At 28.0% G+C, this 22,717-nt stretch overlaps 2 protein-coding genes across 2 annotated transcripts in view; both read left to right on the forward strand.

Annotated features, from left to right (window-relative positions):
* Positions 1-2,831: 2,831 nt before the first annotated feature.
* LOC119662711 lies at positions 2,832-6,748 on the forward strand. Its single transcript, XM_038072404.1, has 4 exons — positions 2,832-2,913; positions 2,995-3,077; positions 5,857-6,163; positions 6,261-6,748. Exons 1-4 carry the CDS (start codon positions 2,857-2,859, stop codon positions 6,651-6,653), a joined length of 840 nt encoding a protein of 279 aa, XP_037928332.1. The 5' UTR covers positions 2,832-2,856; the 3' UTR covers positions 6,654-6,748.
* A 5,315-nt stretch (positions 6,749-12,063) lies between these two features.
* Positions 12,064-22,717, forward strand: part of LOC119662713 (diacylglycerol O-acyltransferase 1) — a 36,008-nt gene continuing 25,354 nt past the window's right edge. Inside the window, exon 1 of the mRNA XM_038072407.1 lies at positions 12,064-12,475. The gene's annotated coding sequence lies outside the window, so the exon portion shown is untranslated. The remainder of the gene's footprint in view (positions 12,476-22,717) is intronic.

The raw sequence follows: 22,717 nt of genomic DNA on the forward strand, positions 1-22,717 counted from the left end.
AGTTTTTTTAAATTTTGATTTATGACTGTCTCGCAATTTTTTTCCCTATCTCTTCTTATCATATTCGTTTCCTTTACCATCTTTTGATTTTCTTTCATCCCTTCTTTCCTTCTCCAACATTATTTTTGTTCTTCTTCTTCCTCTTTTTCCCTCTCCTTCTCTCTTTTATTTTTATGTGCATTGTCTTCATAACTTTTTTACTTAAAAATGCTCTTAAAATTCTAATAAAAAAATCTAACCAAAATATTTAAATAAATAATGAGTTTATTGTTTTACAGATTTAATTATTTAAAATTATTTAAATTACATTTTTAATTGCTAATTACCTAATATGTATTATTTTTCTTATACTTTTGTAGTGAATTCATTTATATATATCAAAATTGCTTTTAATGCTTTATATATATATATATATATATTGTTTCATTATTTAATTATTAAAATTTTTTTCAATCAAGGTTTTGATAATTACATTAAATATTTCTTATTTTAATTAAAAACTACAAATGTTTCCTATTTTAACAAATTTATTTTTATTTCATTCAATTTTATATATATGTTATATTGTTATTATATATATATATATATTAATTTTTTTTTCCTTTTTTTTTCATTTTAAGTTTTATTTTCCTTTATTAATTTTATTAATTTTTCTTAATTACTTAATATATACTATTTATTTAATATAATCTTAAATGCTAAATATAATTTATATAAATAAAATTCTTATATTATATATAATATTTATAATAAATATCTCAAATAAATTCTAAGTTAATTAATGCAAAATAATAATATAAATCATAAACTAGACAATATCAAGAAAAAAAACACTTAATAATTAATTATATAAAAATATGTAATATGATTTAAATGAAAAACAAAATACTTTGCTCTACACCAAATCAAATTAATTGCTCAATAAGAAACAATAACTTAAAAATATTTATTTTAGTGTAAATATTAAACTTTTCAGCTTTATATTTTATATATAATATAATAATAATTGTAAGGAAAATATATATGAATTTAGATAATAATCAATATAATATAACTTTAAAAATTTATACAGTTTTTAATTTTTATTAAATTAAATATATTTTTATATAAATAAGATATATAAAAAATTGTTCAATAATTATAATAATTGTACACTTAAAAATTTTCTTAAATATTTATTAAATTTAATGAAGTAATTTATTTTTTAAATTAGTCATACATTTTTCATTCAACAGTGTTTTTATAATTTTATTTATATATATAAAATTATTTATTTATTTTTAAATTATTTATTTTGCTATTTATTTATTTATAAATTATATAATAATTAACTAGTAAATAATTTAGTTAATAATTATTTTGAAATTTTTTATTAAGTAAATTTTAATAATAAAATTATTTAAAATATTATCAACTGATTTTTATCAATTAAAATTTAAATATAAATAAATACAAGCATACATAAATATGTTTATATCAATTGTTTTATTCTAATTGTATTTTTAAGCATATACTTTTCTTATACTTTTTAAACAGTAATAATATTGTTGCAATTTTTTTTATTTTAAATATAAATATCAAAATTATAATATAAAATATATATTAAGGTATATGAATGATTTTATACTTATAATGTGCGTGTAGCAGTATGCAGTTTCTCTCTCTTCTCTACAGTATCTTCGGTCTGAGTTGGATTGAATTCCTAACTTTGACCGGTCCATAGTTAATAGAAAAATTATTTAAATAGTTATTTTTACAGCTCAATACTAGACACCTTTGATTAATTTTTAATAATTTGCATATGTATATAATAAAAAAAAAATTATGTACATATAATAGTTAGTAATTAAAGATGAAAATTCTGAAACTCTGGTAGTGCTCAAGAAAAATGCTGTTTCTGTTATAGTATGCGACTCAGCGAACAATATAATCTGCAAGTTTTTTTATTAACTAAATGATATAACGTAACAACTATTTTTATGGATAACATATCAGTGAATTATTTGGTAATGTTAAATAAATTACTATAGATAGTACTATAGATATATGGTACTAACAGTTTTTATTAATGGCAATGAATTCTAATATTATTTATACATTAACTAATTTTTGTACTTTGAGTTCTATTAAATAAAAATATTTATATGTGTAATATCTACTCTCCAACAGATCTACAGACCAACAGATCAAATATAACATAATAGTCAAATATAAAATAAGTGTATATATATTTATACATTGTGTTCTTAATGAAGAAGTCCAAAAATTGGGATTTTTTTTAATATTATACTAATGAATTTATGCCGGAGTAATTTGCATAATATTCTTGACTTAAAAAAAATTACATTGACATTATAGGTTCTACGGGTATATTATTCACCTTAAAGAGCCTGTAAATCCAATTTACGTTAACTAAAAATTTTACTATTTATCTTCTGTTGTGTTAGAATATTTAATATTAAAAATAATATTAATATTAAAAGTATAAAAGAAATTAATGTGCGTAATTAAACCATCACTGCATTTAGAGTTGGGAACAAAAAAATGTGACGTCCGAGAAAAATTATCAACGTTTTTGAGTCCACATTTTATGTGATAGCGACCGCGCCAATGTGCATTTCACCTACACCTACTCTAATTGAAATAATATTTCAATAAAACTCAAGCTGAATTTTATTTAGAGACTTATCCGGAAAAAATTGAATATGTGCATAGAGCAGAACATTTTTTTCAGATGATGTGTTCGAATTAAACAATTTACACCAGTTAAATCAGCATTGAAGTGTGACTCCAAACTTAGTCGCATTTCAGCCGTTGACAGTTCTAATTGGGAACCCACCGCCGAGTTCGCTAGAAATGAAATTCAAAAATAAGGCCTACACTTGTCTATCATGGATGTTTGCAGTTTTCATGGTAATTATAACTAAATTCAATTGGTATATGAAGAAATCATCGATCGATTGAAGATAAATAATTATTACTATTAATTAATAGATTTATCAGCAAACGAACGCTACGTTAGGTGTTTATTGGAACAAATTTGCTCCTGTTTCCGAGGGTGCTTGCGGTGTTAATAAGTAAGTACTCAATAAGTTAGAAAAGGGAAAGTGGAAACTCGAATGAAAAAAGTGAAATTTTAAAATAATTCGGAAAGGTGATAACTTTGTTCATTTACTTTAAAATAAATTCAAAGAATATTTTGAATTGTGTTTAAAATGTTTTGAGGGATCTAAAAATCTAATATCACGCGTGGTTATATGTACTTCAAGTAATTGAATTTCAATAACTATACATTACAAAATTAATGACACAAATATTAAAATACAAAATATAAACTCAAAACCCGAATCAATCCTTAGGGAGTCTCCTCCATATACTTCTATCTCTTGCTACTGCGTTTGAGTTATCTGTTACTTCCATTATCCAATATTATATTGTGAATACATTCTGTTCGCTGTCTTATTCAGTTGCTTGTGATTCTCTTCAACTGATCTGCGTATATGTTATGTACGCATCAGCATATAACTAGTACAATTCATCACAGCATCGAATTCGTTATTCGACACATATTGGATAAAATGTCTTCGCAAGCTAGACGCTGTCCGTAAGAGCAGTTACGTGTGAAGAATTAATTTTTTAAGAATCTTATAAAACACTCTCATGAAGCAATGGGAATAAGGCAACTGAAATAAAAATAATATTAAATGAAGAATGAAGAAGTAGAGTCGTAAGCTATATAAAATCGAAGAAGATGGTTGGGACATGCTTTATGTATGGCTATTGAAACACAACCAAAGAATATACTACTGTATAAAAATTTACGAGGTTAAAGAAAAGATAAAAATAAAAAAGTCGATTGATTTCATAAAAAAGATCTTAAGACAACGAATGTAAGGAGTTATATTGAAGTGTAACTATTATTAATTTACAATAATAGTACATTATTATTATTGTAAAGATAGTGATATTGTAACCTATATATCACACATACAACTTTCATAGAATAATAATTAATTTATATATATCACTTCGGTTTAGGTTTGATCATCAAGATCATCATAGGTTTCATCAGGATTTTTTAATTAGGTATATTGATGAAGTTAGATGCTACTACAGATTTTTATTTTTATCACAAACTATTAATTTAAAGTAAGTAGTTATCCTAACTATTAGTCGAATGGAAATCTTTCAAATTGAAAGCTCGTCAATACACAACTTATATATATATACATATATGTAACCATTTGATAACGATATTTGTTAAATTCAGAATATTATTAATAGCGGTCTTCAGCCTCTCTGCTCTTTTACTATTTATTTTAGATATTTTGTGTTCGACATATTATAACCAAAAAAAAATTGTTTTGAGGGCCTTCGAATTTGCTTACGAAGATTTTTCAAAAAAAATTCTATTTACTCCCTACTCTCCGACTTTATAGTAGCTTTTATACAGGATCTGACAAAAGCAAATAGCATATATCATATAGATATATAGTCATGAGAAATTCGACATTTATAAAAGAGCTAAAAAACTTAGGAAGAAGGAGGCACTGACATCCATCAAAGGATAAATCCTTTGCCAAAATGGCTTGTTGGACTGAATCAATACATAAAAACAATATATGAGCTGTTTATGGTAATCCAAAGTCAACATTGAAACTGATAAGTTACTCAGCCTGAATAGATATGAACGCAGACTTTACACTATTTTTTTAAAAAGACTAGCTGTTGTTAAATATCATCTTTTAAATATGCGACTAAGGAAACCGATAACTGCAGATTCTATAAAATGCAAAATAAACTCCACCATCAATTTATATGTGCTCATGCCAAGTCAATGCCAAAAAACAAGTCCAGTATCTTAATTTGACTTTCGTTGAATTTAATGAGATCTATTGAAAAACCAAGAGATATTATTAGGTTTGTCAATAGTATAATAAATCTTATAGATGACGCTGTTCTTTTGAATCAGAAAACGGCTATATATCAAGATTCACGAGCACATATTTTATGATTTTTTATAGTTTGTCAATAGTCTTAATAAGTTAATTTTAATTAAGAGAACTCGCTGGAGGAATAGTATAATAGATATTATAGATCACGCTGTACTTTTGAATCAGAAAAGTGATTTTTGCATTTTTAATTTATTTTTTTTTTTTTATAATATTATTTTTAAAATTTTTTGCAATATAATTTTAAAATTTCAAAAATAAATCAAATCAAAAATAAATTTCCCATAGCTCTCAAGAACTCAATTATGACAGCTAGATTAAGCATGGTTAATTTTTTGCCTGGTATATAGCATATTCCCAGATCAGTTTTCAGTTTTTTGTATATCAGTACATATAATTTTCCTAGTCTATACTCTGGAGTATCAGGCTCTTTATCAAAGTTTCTGTATATAGGTTTTTATGTCAATAAGTAAGCCAATAAGTAGCACAAAGTACAATATATATTCACATCATAAGATCTAGTCTTTATAATTCTATTAAAATAGGTATATATGTTTATATGGAATGTGCGTATGTTTATTAATTATTTATTATAGTTTTCAAATTTTTTCCCCTAACTTTCTTTCTTTCAAATTATAATGGTTACTGAGTACCAAAGTTACTTTAAAGTGGTACTCGTAGATTTACGGTCGATATTATACTCGCAACGTAACAAAATTAATAGTCGTGACTCCACAAAAACTATTATTCGTGTAACCTATACTTAACACATGTACCTTGCTTCTCACCTTTCTTATCAAATTTTCAGTGTTGCCAGATAAGTCCATATAAAATGGTCAATCCTCTTATAGTCGATAGTCTGGTATTATTGCATTAAATTATTTTGTTTTCATTCTATATTTAGTATCAAATTATTATCCTTGCTGAATTTGTTATGCAACACAACTCAAACGACCTCGATTCAAATGCGTGACGCCTGCTATGGTTGCTTTTTTCGAGCTGGCAGCATATTAAATGGACCAACACAACTGTCATCACTCAATGATTGTGCTAGACTATACATAACTGAATCAAGATATGCTACCTGTGCTACAAACTTACAGGCCATAGTGGACGGCAACCGCCCCACAACAGATCCTGTAGCTGGTTTCTGTTACACAGGTTACTGTGACTTTGTACGCTGTATCCGTCGCATTAACGCACAACAATTGGTAAAAAATGATAACACAAAAATATTGATATTATATACTATACTTATAATAATAATATATGTTATACTTTTGTCAAATCCTTTTATACTTCTTTTAGATTTCCACATGTTACAATGAGAGTCTTGGCACTCGACAGTTAACGCTCGAAACTGATCGTATATATTTTTACACAAACATCACGTCATGTATTTTAGCCAGGTCCCGCTGTTCGCAGTATAATCCAATAACCGGTGAACTACAAACCAATTTAATAGCACCACAAGCAGCCGTTGCGAATAAAGTTTCGGCAGTAGCAGCAGTGGCCAGCAATGGTTGGATTGGTGGTGCACAAATCGTGCCTCAGCCACCGTACTTTAATTCCCTACAAGTTTCAGATACCGGCGAGTTACGTGTTATAACTTTTCCAACTGCTACGACGAGTGTCTCTGATCTATTTTGTTCTCGTTTGCCAAATTTGCAACAATCCGGATTCGGTACCTACAACTGTTGAGCACTCAATGTGATAACTAATTCTGCATATATAAATTTTTACCGTAAATTCATTTATACCATATATAACAAAAATAACTGAACATATAATCGATATATTAGGATAATAATGAAATATATATACATATATATAAAAATTCTAAAATAGAGTTTGTATGATTTCATAAAAAATAAACTAACTGAACTATGTTAATAACTAATGGAACTAATGGAAGAAATGAAAAAGTATTTATTGAAAGCGATGAGTAACATTTTGAACCATTATGGAATTTTTTCCAAATAAGTATTAAAGAAGATAAATTGTTGATGGCAATATTTACTTTAATACAGAATCAGTTAAGACATATGGCAGTGATTATACTGCAATGAACACACATGCAACTTTTTTTCCATATAATGTTGTTATTGTCCAGGTTTGGGATTCAATAAAGTTAAAAATCATAACTTATACTTTACGAAAAATTTGACTATTTTTTTATTATTATTTTTATTTTATTATTTTTGGATTAAAACAATGGAACTAATTTCTAGAATATTATAACTCGCTAAACCCAGATATAGGCAAATTACTGTTTTGGTGCTGTAGGCCATCTAGACATCAATAACAGTACGAGTATCTTTAAAGTATCTTTAAAGAATTGGTGAAATGTATACACATTGGTATCTCAGGCTACTAATTACAACGTACTGATAAATATACAGAGCTAAGAGGTGTTACTTAGTCAAAATTTTTAACTAGTAGATCTTTATACTCAACGTTGCTAATATATTAGTTTTAGATTAGTTTCTTAATATAATATTAATGTTTACATATTGTAAATGCATTTCAGAAAAAGTATATTTAACTAAACGATTACATCTAATCCAACACACTTCGACGTCAATAGGAAAAAACTTGATCACCCGACAAAAGTACCGATCACTCTTTGTGGATATCAGCTAATATCCCTGTAAAAACTATATTTAAATTGAAAAAATGCCCATAGAACATTCAATTGCTAAAAGTGTTGAATGGTGACATTATGGTCTTCATAGACCCTATATGTGTAAAAAATTTCAAGGAAGGTCAACGGTGATAGTTTTCGGTTCAGGTAATTTTTCTAATTGATGGTGAGTATTATCATACAAATAGGATAATGCTTGCAATAACCTAATCGTGAAATGTACACCTATTGACACCAGACGCTTCAAAAACCGATAGATAAGAAAAAGATGTGGTATATAAAATTGCTATACTTTAATTAAAAATAAAACATAAATTGAAGAGAATCTCTAAGTTTAGATCTAATAACGACAAAAGTTTTGTGTAAATTATAACCGGTATATCAAGCACCTTTACTCAAAGTATCTCAAAGTTTCGTTTTAAAGTAATTGACTATATTCCTTTAAGAACTCTTCTTTCAAAGCACAGGGTCTGAATGTATGCTATAAATGAATATTAATTACAGAAAATAAATCAAAAAACTTTAAAGATATCGAACATAGAGAATACTTATATATGCTGTATACTGGAAATACTTGTTTGATATATGAATGAACATGTATTATTATTGATTTAGTTGGTCATTACAGACGTATGTCGACTTTGGCCGCGTTGAGTAGTCTCTACCAGCCAGCCCAATTAGTTGCTTGCTGTCGCCAGTTGACAGTACCAAGCGCCACAATAGCGTTGGTCATCTGGTCCTTCCACCGAAGAAGCGGACGTCCTCCACCGCATTCTTCACCTACAGGTACCGAATCAAACACCTTTCTACCTGGAGCATTTTCTTCCATTCGCACGATATGACCAAGCCAGCGAACCCGCTGATTTTTTATGCGCTTAACTATCTCATTGTCGCTGTGTAACTCATACAGCTCATCGTTTCATCTAATACGACAAGGGATTAGATGCTAAGGAACCATAGATCTTTCGAAGAATTTTTCTCTCAAAAGCTTCTAACACCTTCTTATCACTGTCACGCTCTACAGGCTAATTATTTTTTTTAAGGAAGCTTAGCATCTTATTTATAAAATATTTATGAAACATAGTATATTATTCTGTTCAGGCTAAATTTAACGGGCTTACAAAAATGCGTCAAGGTTTTTAATTTATCTAAATTTAATTAATAACATTTTTTAGTAAATATGAAAGAAATAAAGCTATTGTTTTACATTTTCACAAATAACGTCCAGTCAATTTAATTCTATGGGATATTTTAGGAGTTTTTAGGCAAAGATTACGTTTGTACTTGAATTGGGACTGCAACAACATTTTTATTAATTTAATGTTCTGACTACTTAAACGTTTTAAATTATTTTATTTGTTTAATTAAGTTTGTTACTTACAAAACTAGAATTATAAATAAATTCAAAAGGGTTAGGAATTAGTAAATACTTATAGGTAGCTAAATAAATATTGACCATTTTTAAGTCGACCTATTTCATTATATTATTCCATTTTATATTAATTATAATTTTTAATAAATCACATCACAAGTTTGCGACCTCGATGTTGGATTAAGATTCATATTTAAATGTAGAAGTTTAAATATTAAGTCTGTTCGACTTTTTATTCTTACATGATCTGAGTTCAAACCGGTGTAAGCCAGGTTGGTTTCTATCTTTGAATTAATAAAATATTTTAGTACGAAAGGAATTGATATTTATTTTTAAAAAATTATTTTATGAATAAATTTATAATAATCAGATTTATATTGGTTAATACGTATAAATCAAGGCTACTGAGCGACAACGGATGGACAGACATTATTCTACTACAAATTAGTTCAATGACAACCGATTTTTATACTAAAAATCCTCTGTTCCAATCTTTATCAAAAATAACTTCCTCAACTCAAAAAAAAATTAAAAATTATTTTCAAGATGTCATCATAAGCTGTTAAATCTTCAGAATTCATTTAGATTCATTGAATAAATTTCAGTAAATCTACTAAATGTAAAGTTCAGATTTTGATAAATATAATTATCAAAATTGCATACTTTTAGGATGACTTTAAAACAGCCAGTAAATTGTACCGCTACACATAACGTAACTTTATAACTTATGCATATTACAGTGAAAACTCTATTGAGCGGATGTACACCATCAACCATTTCAAAGAGGTGTTCGGTTATTTGGGTTTAAATGGTTCCAAATAAACACAGAAAATCTATTTAGACCTCTCTTGGTCGAGAGGTGTTTGGACTGTATTTGATATAAAAATTATAAGCAAATTCTTGAAGGTTTCTATTTATTCTATATGGAATATTTCTTATATTTCAAATTCTTTAAAAATTAATCTAAGCAAAAATCATGATAAATGAGATGATAAATGTGTGCGTTGAATTACGTGGGTATAATTTTTAAAAGTTATGCCTGAAATCACGGCGGAAAGAACATATTAAAATTTATAAAGCAAGACTTCATCTAAAATTGATAGGGTTATTGGATAAAGTGACAAGCTACCTACATACTGTAAGAACATTATATTTAATTAGTTATTAAATCCGCTCTGGAACACAATCATTGAGATGCACCAGTAATAAGAACATTTGTATATATAAGGATTTTCAAAACCTATAAAGAAACTCTGTTGAATAAGTTAAAAAAAAAATAAGTCATTCGTTTTTTAACTATTACATATCACAGCTCTAGAATAATGGAATATACTAAAAGTCATCCATCTGATTTTGCTATCCTAATGCACACTAATTTGAGAATTTTATACTTATGCCTTTATCTCAATAAAGTGCTAAGTACAATTATTATCCACCTATGCTCAATTCCTTCTCCCATATCATACTATCCCCTTTCTCCCGCTTATATTCGTCTTGTAATCCTCTCCTGTCCACTTTCCCTGCTCTACAGGTCCCCATGACATAACAGCAATACAATAGTTATGAGTAAAAGTCAATTTTTATTTTAAAAAAGTGTTATGTAAAGCACATATGTGCTACGGTTGTATTCCTAAATTAAAAGTTGTATAAAATGAAAAAAGTTTAGGAAGAGTGTATTTAATTTTTAATGAATTTTTTATAATTGTAACAATATAACCGGACGTTACATTTTAAGCTCTGAACCATTGTAGTCTATTTCGTTATATTGTGGTGATGTTCGCACTTTATTTTCATTAAAGAGTGCTGAGGTATTTTTAACTTTATTAACTTATAAGTAATTTGCTAGAATAAATATTTTATTTATGATACAAATTGTTGAAGAAATGTTACATATGTAGGCCGTATGCGAGTTCGAGTAAATTGAGGTAAAGTAAATTAAAATTTCTTAGGGATATTTTGCACTGCTCTTATTAAGGACGTGTGCGAGTTAGGCTAAGTTGCGTTCTAAAAAGTAAATTTAAAAATTTAAAGTAAATTGAAATTTCCTAGGGATATATTGCACTGCACTTTTATAGGACATGTGCGAGTTAGGCTAATTGAGCTCTAAATGAGGGAAATTCTAAGTTGAGCCGATAATGTAGTGATGTGTCGATACGTGTTGATAAATGGCTAAATGTGTGCAGTGCAAAAAATCCCAAAAAATCTCCCACTTGGTTTAGCATCAACTTAGCCTAACTCGCACACGTCCTTATTTTTATTTAGTGCACTTATTTATTATTTTTCTGTTAAAAGTTTTCAAATTTATTTATTTACTTATTAAACATCTTATAAAATTTTCACAATGGTAATATCTAATTTACCGTACTCGAAATTCTGGTAAATACGAACATTCGCTGCCATACCGACACAATTTACTATTTCCCTCAATTTACCATCAATGTTCTCAATTCTAAGATAAGATAAGTGCAAACTCAAAATAATTTATATGGCAACACTATTGCTGTATCCAAAACAAAAAATTTGAATCTCTCATTTCGCATCGCTTTTTTCATTGGGGCCAGTTTCCAATTACAAAGAGTTGGAGCAAATATGAGATGATAAACAAAACACAATAAATGTTGAAGAGAAACAATTAAAAAAATAACTTTAAGCAAACAGACTATTCCGATTGGCAACTACAACTGATTTCTTTGCAAGCAATTTGCGTACACCCGCATTACAGTGTCTTTTCTGTATGTAGTTGTTATGCTCAAGTCAAAGTAAAATCGACGTAAATGTTTAAGTTAACAGCGCAACACAAGTGAAGCGATAAGACAGTAAACAACGTGCTTAAGTTAGCCAGAAGAATTACAGTTGAAAAGAGAAATGACGACCGGTGGATCAATCCATGCTATACAGTTTTTTTTTATAATACATATAAAAATAGAATTTTTTTTTTATTTTGATAATTTCTCAAATATAATTTTTTTATTATATTTTTTAATTTTTTTTACTGATAGCAGCTCATATCAATCAAAGAAGAATGCGATTGCAGATAGGCAAAGCAACAAATACAAAACGGCAGCACAAATATTCTGACAGACACACCGACGGTTAGGCAGTCAGTATTGCAATTGTATCATTGTTGTTGTTGTTATCATTATTATTGTTGGTGGTGGTATTTTGTTGTACGTCGTACAAGTGATGTGGAAAGTGGCTTCTGCGCTTTTAGTTTCAGTTGTTTTCAACGCGTTGATCACTGTCGTCGCCGTTGTGATCTTGCCAAGTTGGAGCATTTATTTTTGCTTGAACGTTTTTATTTTTGGTTTCTTATTTTATTAAATTAAATCGCGTGCTTATATTTTTGTTTTTTCTTTTTTGACATTTATTGTGTTTATCGTATTTTGAAAAACAAAACAATTTAATATAACAACAAAGAAGTAAATATCGTGCACATTTAAATTTACGCTGTTTTTGATTATAACAATTTTCTGTTATTTTCATGTGTGGAAAAGCTTATTGAGTTAGGTACAAAAAAAAAATAAATTAATATAAAATTAAATCAAATAATAAAGTATTTATATACTTATATTAAAAATGAATTATTGTATTAGTTAACGTAATTTAACTAAAATTTTTAAATATTCCAATTATGGAATTTAAACAAGACTGCATATCATGTGTCTAACCTTTTGTTTTTTAATTAATGAATTCTAACAAATTTAAAACGTTTTTTTAATAAGTTGAATATTATATATATATATATATATATATGTATATGTATATATAATGAAAAATTAGTAACATAACTGTTAACACATTTATTAATCAAATTTCCACGTGAGAATTTCTAAAACCACCAAACCTTTTTTGAAGTCCTTCATATAAAAGGATGCGAAACTCAGCATCATAGAGTTTTCTTGACATTTGCCATTGCAAATAAGCTTTTTATGCTGTGAAATGTCATCAAGTTCAAATTTTCATATGCATTTTCAACAAGTGAAGTGTGAATATCAATCCATCAATGCGAAATATTCTGATAATACTTTGGATTGTATGAGAAAAAATGTTTTGATAATTAACGTAAACTTAATTTATATGAACATTTATGTATATAGTTCATCAATAAAATGTTTGCAATATACTCAAATGATTTTTTATTAAAGAATAAACTTTACATTTTCTGTAGAATATTTTTTATTATTTTCTGACTATCACAAACAAATAAACAGAAGCTAATATTTGTATAACAAGTGTTATCTATTTTGTGGTTTCCAAAGTAAACTTAAATAAAACACGCTTGTCTTCAAAATTTCAATAAAATTTTATTGGTATATATTGTCATTAGGTGTAAAATACAACAACATCCAAATGTTCCCCACAGATCATCTAACGATACTGAATCCTTTTAAAGTAATTTTCGACCACTTGTCAGTTAGAGCTGTCAATAGGACAACTATAACTTTATAGATAGATATTTGTTTTCAAAATTGCGAGAGTTTAAAGATTGTTAATATAAACGCAATCCATTGTGATGGATTCTAATCATCTAATGGTCTTGGTTATCAATTCACATTAATAAAATGTATCCAGAAAATTTCTTGCACAAAACAGAACGTATTATATGTCTTGCAACACCGTTCTACTGATATCACATATATGCCACATAACATATATTCATAAATTCTTATATTTATTTATTTATTATTTATTTTGTTTATTAACAATTTAACAAAAAAAATAAATTGGTAATCATGTGGTTGTAATCTTATAATAGTTATTTGTGGATTTTCACTGTCCCGGATTCGACAATTTTGTTTGTTGACATATAAACAAAACAAGAAATAAAACTCACCATTGAAGATATGTACTGAACCACTTTTTTTTGTAATAAGTTTTTACACGTTTAAAATATACTCTGGTTGCTTAGCACTCAATATTCTAAAATGGTAAACCTTAAACTAAGTATATAATGCCTTGGATGATAAGAATTAAGAATCAGTCTTTTTAAGCCCTCTTATTTGAATTATTATAAGTGTTTTATATTATAAATTAATTAGCATAACTTTTAACATTTTTCTTGAACTTTAACTGATTTAATATATTATTCTTAGAAAACTATATCATTATTATGTTAATAGAAATGTTAGTTTTATTTTTCCTCAGTGTAGAACTTTCCCGTCGAAAACGGGACTAATAATCTTAGTAATGAGTGGATTTACAATATACAATATTAAACCGCACTTATTGTATATTTGTAGAATTAATGTAAAAATCGATTAGCATATTACTAATCTGTAGTATTATCTAAATACTCAGTCTGTGTCTGGGGTTTGACAAATTTTTGGAATTTTATCAACAGATTTTTAACTCTTTTTTTTTTAATAGAGTTAAGTGTATAAAATTGTTGAATACTCTATATTCGCCTTAAAAGAAATGTGTAACTATCTTTTTATACACATACTGTATTGTAACAAATCTATTATTTTTTTGTGTAATGCCAAGAACACAATCAGCGAAAGACATAACATAAAAAAGTAATGATGTACGAATCAAATAATTTGGGAACAGAAATATGAAATCAACTTTTATTAATTAATTATATTAAAATTATAATCTTTCACTTTTCCTAATTAACAAAATAAACTCTTACAACTTGAAGTTTTTAAAAAGTGCTGTTGTGAAGCATATGAAACCATTTACATATACATTCTATACATGTTATGGTTTGGTAGATACATGAAAGAAATCACATATAGGAATACGTGGGTTAGAATAAGGTTGTATAAAATAAATGTGGAAAGAAAGAAGATTGTTTGGAAACTTGGGTAGATGAAGGATGGATGGATGAGGTTTTCATTGAACTCAACTCTGAGTTGAGCTGGAGAAATCTAACCACTTCAATGGAACAATATATGTAATATATTTTTGCTATGATAAAAGAATACTTAATATTCGTGAGTTTCTGTAAAATTGTATACAAAATTAAAGTAAAACTAGTCCGTGTGAATTACTTACTGGATAGGATAACTGCATTCTTACAGGCTATTAATTGGTTTGCACCGACTTGTTAAAGGTCACTTTTTATAAAATGAATTTGACATAGAAATTGTCTTTTGCTTTGCTTGATTGAATTGATTGCTTAATAGAGTGGAAACGCACTTAAGTAAAAAATATTTATTTATAGAAACACCGAGGTCCATGCTGAGGTCCACACTGAGGTCCACACCGAGGTCCACACAGAATCCGCCACTTATACCTAAAACTTAGTAATGGCTTAGTAATAGTTGCAATAACTATTTCTCTTGAATTTATTTATATGTATATTAAAGTTATCAATACTAGAATGGCTCGTATATTTCTCTGCAAAAAAGTCTATTGATGTACCTGTACTACGAGATATGAAGTATTATGTATGTGTTAAACGTTGTTTCAGTTTTTAGAATATTTAATATCCCCATTTTGGAAATTTTTTATATTGTTTTATATATGCATTGATTATATAGTATGTAAAACGTATGTATTTGCTTTTTAGTTTTGTTTTACACATTTAAGTTCATATTTATGTACACAATGACTTTCATTTTCATTTCGATGTCTTCTGACGTTTATTTTTAAAAAAAAAAAATTTTTATATTGAAACATATTATTAAAAATATTCGGTTCACGGTATTCTGGAAATGATGTGTATCGCTAAAATTATTTCATAGCGTACGGAACTGCAGATGTAATATGAAGTATATTTAGTATACTTATTAAGGGAAAACACGTACATTTTCAAAAAAATAATAAAGAGTATTTATTTTATTCCAAAAAACATTGTAAACATGAACATGTTTGATACATACGAGCTAACAACTGAAGGGAAATAGATGCCTATATTTATTTACAGTACTACGAACTTTTAAATTGAAAATAATTTTTAGGAATATTAGTTTACTTATTATGCCTCTAGTAAACAGCTCATGGATTTGAAAACAAAAATTATTCGGTGGATTAATCTAGCTTAATACATGTAAAAATTTCCGAATTGTGAAAGCGATTGAATGAATGCTTGTTGCTAAAAACTAGTGTCATGAATGTATGAAATATGAACTGAAACCAAATAAGCAAATGAAAATCTGGCTAAATGGACTGCTAAACATTCCGGTCTCTAACACATAGAAAAAATGGACAACAAATTATTACTTTTATACTATCAAATAAAACTGAGGTGAAAATGATTTATCTTGTAACAATAAACGTAGATGCCACGAAGCAGTGTGCCCACCAGTTCAAATTTATAGATCTTTGAAATTGGTTCTAATTCAATTGGGTGACCGTGGGAACTGAAATGTATATAAAAAAGGCAAACATATACAAATAAAATATATATGTAAAATAAAATAAATAAAACTATTTGATTCAAATGATATTACATCTTATTAGGTATTAATAAGTTTCTTCACCAAATATATAATGCATTTATGACATTGTAACTAAGTGAGATTAGCTTAATATTTTTTTTCATATTTGATTTATACCACATTTTCGAAAAACATGGAGACAACTTATTCTGAATGAGAAATATTTTCATGAGTTGAAGTAGTGTAATCTGCCATTAGTGTTGATTGCTGCGTTGAACTCATTAGAAACCCGCATAAAAGTGCTATCACTTAAGAGTGGTGCCCTGCATATACTATTTTTTTCATATATTTAAACAATATTTAAATAAAGTAAAGTAGAAAAAAAAACTACCACATCAATAACTTCATTCAATTATAACAAGAAAGCATATGGTAGAAAATTTACTTTCTGATGATTCATTTTCGGGCGCAAAGTCCAAGTAAAACTAATCGAGTCATACGAAATTGACGTATATAATATTTTCTTATTCATAGTTTTTAAAATATCAAACATATTTTATGAAATCTCATACTTTGAAACAGCGAAAGTAACTACTTTTCCAACGGTCATATCTGAATGTTAGATCAAAAATATTTCCATTAATATATTATATTAACCGAAACCTTAACCGATTCACTCTATTTTAGTAATAAATAGAGTTGTTGTTGTAGTTACCCGCTGGAACCTGTAAAGTACATAAAATATAAAACTGTAATCCTCCAAAGCAGCTACATAACTTCTCGGCTAACATGGCTCATTAATAATAAGACTAAGTCCTGGAAACTTATCAAGAAGGATCATCTGAATACTACAAAGCTTGCATTGGTATATAAGAACCTATGCAGAGAAACCACATATTCCTTGTAATTCTCATTGTAAAAATTATTGAAACCTGCAGTAAAAAGAAATCATTAAACATTTTCTCTATGAAGGCACGGCTTTGATGTCCAGAAGAAACAAATTTTTACAGAAGTACTGTTTAACGGTAAAGGTGAAGGACCTGGCAAATTATTTTAATTCGACGGAATAGATTTAGTCTATATCTTAAGGTTTATTGCAAGGAATGCGGTAGTAAAAAGAAATCATTAAACATTTTCTCTATGAAGGCACGGCTTTGATGTCCAGAAGAAACAAATTTTTACAGAAGTACTGTTTAACGGTAAAGGTGAAGGACCTGGCAAATTATTTTAATTCGACGGAATAGATTTAGTCTATATCTTAAGGTTTATTGCAAGGAATGCGGTAGCAAAACGGCGATAAATCGGTAATTGAGGTTAATAGAGAATAGGTGTTTCTAACCTATTCCCCAAAAATACAAGTCGAACCTGTTTGCATCCGGTAACATTAAAGAGCTTAAAACTAAAATGTAAGTTTTAGTCTCTCAGCAGTTGTCGGATGACACATGTGCAATGTTACAAAAACTGATTAACATATCCACTACTTTCAACAACCTTCAACATACCAACTTATTTATTAAGTTTGAGAACTTGATTTGGAAAATATAAAATATAAGCTTATATGTGATAATCGATATTGTTCCTTGCCAAGAACTCTAATCCCATCCACAAACCTTTTTTATAATCAGATATTTGTACAGTCATCAGTGCAATCTTCGATGTTTTTATTATGTCTACTCGGCTGCTAAAATACGATTGCCTGAGTGATTTCGTGAATCGATCAAATAGGAAGAAATCGTACGGAACCAAGTCAGACAAATTTGGTATATGTTCAATAGTATTCATACTGCATTTTGTCAAAAACTAGAATATATAAATAATATTGTGCGTTATCATTTTCTGTTTTTAATATAATAATAAATCAAAAACTCAGACGGAAGCATATGTACTCTCGAAAAATTTTACAAATGTTCAGCAATGGCATTAAAAAGTTAATGACAAATGTATCAAATCTGTGTGATACCATCACCCATTGATAGTTCCTAATACTTTTTGCTCAATAGTTTTCGATATATAGCCTAAAGGCATTTTTTTAGCCATTTTCATTTTATCTAAGTATATATCTAAGTTTTCGAAAATATCGGGCTTTAAAGTTGGAAATTTTTATACCACCAAGAGCCTGTATACTATTGGTTTTTTGCAATCAATGTAATAGTTACTTATATCCTAATCAACAACAAATGGTGTGTATTGTTTATGTTTATGTTAATCAATGTAAAAAATATGCAACCCAAAATCTAGATATCTCGAGAAGTAAGCAATGTCGGCATATTATGTAGTAGAAAAAGTAACGCAAAATGACGGAACCGCGCCAAAATTTTTTATTATTTTTTAATGAAAATCTATATAAGAACTTATTATTTATGCTATAAGTGTTATGCAAAGAAGAAGATCATCACTTTTCTGCTATTTGGAGAATCTCATTTCCATACGCGTTATGGTCCATATATATATTTTTTGGTAACTTTCTGTAATAGGTTTTAAACTAAACGCTCAAACAAAAATACTAATTATTTTATATGATTATAATCAAAAAAAATATTTTTTTATTAAGTACAATTTTATATATAAAATAAATTTCAAACAGTAATTCATTAACTTATTTTATATTTAATTATTGTGAACACAAAGTCTGCATTATCTCTGATAAACCCTTACATATGGTATTTACAGCCTGTAGACTTTATCATACTTTCCATAAATTACAAATCGCTTTAGTCTAGTCAACTAGACTTTGTATTTCCTGACTCTTTCTGCTGTCCGGCCACCCATCTGACTGTCGGGTTGTTTATTTGGATGATTATTTCCATGAACTTGAATTATTGAATTATCTTTATTTTTTGTCATACTCGTAACTGTTTTGTAATCATATTAGAGATAAGGCCGAGTCCATAGACAATCTAAACATTTGCTTAAATAATACTGACTAATGCAATAAAATAAATAAATGGCAAAAGGTGCTTCGAAATAACTTCAATAAAATTGTCAATATTTTGTCTGTTTTCATATTAAAACCAAATATTAAAAAATTAATATCGCAAACGAAACTATAAGTAAATTTTAAAAAACGAGAGTAGAATCAGAGTGTTAGAGAATAGAGAGAAGGGGTACTTCGCATGCCCCTTGTCTGTCTGTCAGCGGTTAAACCGGCCAGAATTCACTACACCAGCTTTTGTTGGTGAGTATCTTGTGATGAGATTGTTTACATTTCCGTATTTAAATTAAAACAAGTTTTGGGCCGTTCGCTGAAAACAATCAAAACAATGTGACGTCATTAGTTTAACGTTTGCATACTTTGTGTTACCCAACTGAGTAAGGTCTAAGCAAAGAATTTAGAATGAATGTATTTTAGATATTTTAGTTTTTTATTGTCTACCCAAGCCAAAGTACAGGTCTAGCAGTTAACTTACTTTTGAATGACTTACTAATCTAATTAGCAAGAAACAGTGTAATAAGTCTGAAAAATTTCTTAACCAAATTTCAGAGAAAAGTAATAAAAATTAAAAAAAAATTATCTTTTAATTTGTTGAATCTTAAATACCCTTCCTGCCCCCAACTATTAAAATTTTTTATTTATTTTTTTATTTATTATATTATTCTCTCATTATTCTTTACGTACAATTTGCCGCAGACCCAATAAGACCCAATACAACCCATTGACTATTTTAATTTATTATTCTTGTTTATTGAAAACATTCTCATGTCGAGTAAATACAGCGCTGGAAACGTCTATGAATTTTTTTAATTATTTTTTAAACTCATCCGACGGAATTGCCTTTAGTATGTCGATCGAAACCTTTCTGATAACCGGAGAGTATGGAAACGACTTTCTTTCATCTTCAATTTTAGCTTGGAGAATAGCTAAAAATCGCACCCATAAAAATAAAGCGATTTTGGTTACGAATTTATGTGTCAGTATGTCTTTAAGCAATAGTGCAATACCGTCTAACAAAAACCAACTACTCTCAAAATTCTGGTCGAATTGGAACACACAATGTGATACTTTTACATACAATTCTGTGATCCTTCGTAATCTTCTGAGTTGAACACACTGTGAACAATTCCATTTTAATAAAAGAAAACAGTTAGTATTGTCTTTAATTGACTCTTCTGAAAACGTAATTTTCTATCTTATTTTCTCTCATATTGGAAACATCACCATCGTCACCAGTTACATTGACTAACATGGTTAACTTTAACGAAATTTGTTTGGACCGTTTGTAACATATCTACTATGCTATACTCTCCAGTCTTCGCGGTCGACCGTCTTTGCGGTACACACTTTACCCAAAACTTCGGTCAAAATTCGATAGGTCTCTTGAATATCCCAGTTTCCTCTTTGTTGTATCTCACTGGCACACAGCGGTTACTTTGATGAATTTCTTATGCTTTCTCAATATATTGTACATTACGAATAATTTTTAGCCGTGGAGCAAGATTTTTCTCTTCAAGGTTCATACGTTCAAGGTTCATCACAGAATCAGACAAGCCAATGTCAAGCGAATTTGTTCATGTTTTGACAGTTTACAGACAAAATATAAATGTATACATTCTATATATACATTATATGCATTCCATAGGTGCTAGCGATTTTTGCGAATAATCCGCAAGTCATTTATTACTGCTGTGTCGTTTCTTCTATTGTTTGTAATAATTTACACATCAAGGTTTGTACGGAGGTGTCGATCTCGCATATGTGCAATTCAGATAATGTTCTAATCATCTTGCTCTCTTCAGTATTCCGTGTCTAGTAAATTAGCTAAGACAGAACTTGTTATGTTTAATGTTCATCAATGATGTGTGATATATCATCGATTCCACTATTCTTAGTTCGATTGCTTTCGTTGGTAATTTAATAACAGCTTTGACTATCTACAAAAAAAGCTATTATCGAAGAATGATTTGTGCTAAATTGTATTAGCCTGGTTACTTTTTTGCAGGCCATCGAACCGGAATTTTTTCCGTTTCAGTTTTCATTCCGGTTCAAGACAGAAAAAATATATCGGTTCGGTTCCAGTTTTCGTTCCAGCAAAAATATCGGTTTTTTTCAGTTTTCAGTTCGGTTTCGGTTCAATGCCCTGCTTTTTTTGGTTACATATGTGTAACGAGCTTTTGTTGGTAGGGTAGAAAATAGCAATTCCAGTATTGTGTGTGAAATCCAGTATTATTGTCATGCTGTCTATAACTGCTTCCAGTTTAATCTTGGCCAAACCACAACCTCCTATTCTCTTATTTCTTACTTAATTAATATTTAAGCAAGAGTATTGTTGTCACTAGTTTATTAAATTAACAAATGGTACTATCATTAAAGTACCTTAATAAAGTAAGTTCATATATCGATTAATTCTAGAATTAAACTTAATTTGTTAGTTTTATAAATTATGATGTTTACTCAAAGGAAACAGCTATCTTACGGATTTAAACAGCAGTAAAATAATGAACTTGTCTTTTAAAATAATTAAATAATTAGATTAATTGGTTGTAAGTTAAATTAAAAGTAAAAAATCAATTGTTCTACAAAGTATTTGTTAACATTTTAATATGTAATAGATATATGAAATTATAAATAATTATATGTAATATCTGATAATTACATACCAATCGTTATGTATTATTAATGTGTATCTATTATTAAGTGGACTAATGTGTGTAAGAACTAAATCTTTAAAAAAAAAACTCAGTTTAGTATATTTCTAAATAATCAATTATCGAACATATCATAGTGTTATATATAATCACTGTGTTATTATTAAATTCAGATATAAAAATATTTTTAAAAGGTCCATACATATGTAAGCTACTAGCGTAGTAAGTCGATATAAACGATATAAACTATATTTGTTTCTTATTTATAATACTATTTTTTAAATAACTATATTCTATTTTAAAATCTTCACATATTTTCTATTTCATAAAATTATATTTTATTATTATTATTATTGCTCTTCATGGACTTAGAGTACTTTTCCAAGTCAAACGTTCTTTATAAATTTATAGTATTGAACGTATATTTCAGAGTTTTATTTCATCATCCGATATGAAAAGTTTGTCAGTAGTTTTGTTGCGGAAATCTTTGCATAACCCAAAGTCTAGAGCCTGATTATTTACGCCAAACATATTCAACTTTTCAAACTCTCTATCACCAGCAGTCTTTCTGTTACTCGATTAGAATTTAGTGCCTTTATTGCTGCTTGACTATTCGGAAGGATGACTATTCTCTGGTTCTGACACTTACATTAAAGGGTGAAGTACACATAGTACTGTGATAGATAGTACTATCTATCACATTAATCACTTATTTATTACTCAGCTGTATATAATGATAACGTATATCTTAGGAAATATTTACTATCTACTCAAATTTTATTTAAACTTATTGCTCATCAGTGTGAAATGTTGACATATCTTAGAAACTATCTACGATATA

This window comes from Teleopsis dalmanni, chromosome X (genome assembly GCF_002237135.1).
Source record: "Teleopsis dalmanni isolate 2A chromosome X, ASM223713v2, whole genome shotgun sequence".
Lineage (NCBI taxonomy): Eukaryota > Metazoa > Arthropoda > Insecta > Diptera > Diopsidae > Teleopsis > Teleopsis dalmanni.

Bases quoted from the DNA above. Each gene is read 5' to 3' on its own strand.
- LOC119662711 (XM_038072404.1), top strand. From the start codon at position 2,857: ATGAAATTCAAAAATAAGGCCTACACTTGTCTATCATGGATGTTTGCA. The intron at 2,914-2,994 runs GTAATTATAACT...ATTAATTAATAG, and splicing joins GGATGTTTGCAGTTTTCATG to ATTTATCAGCAAACGAACGC. The intron at 6,164-6,260 runs GTAAAAAATGAT...TACTTCTTTTAG, and splicing joins GCATTAACGCACAACAATTG to ATTTCCACATGTTACAATGA.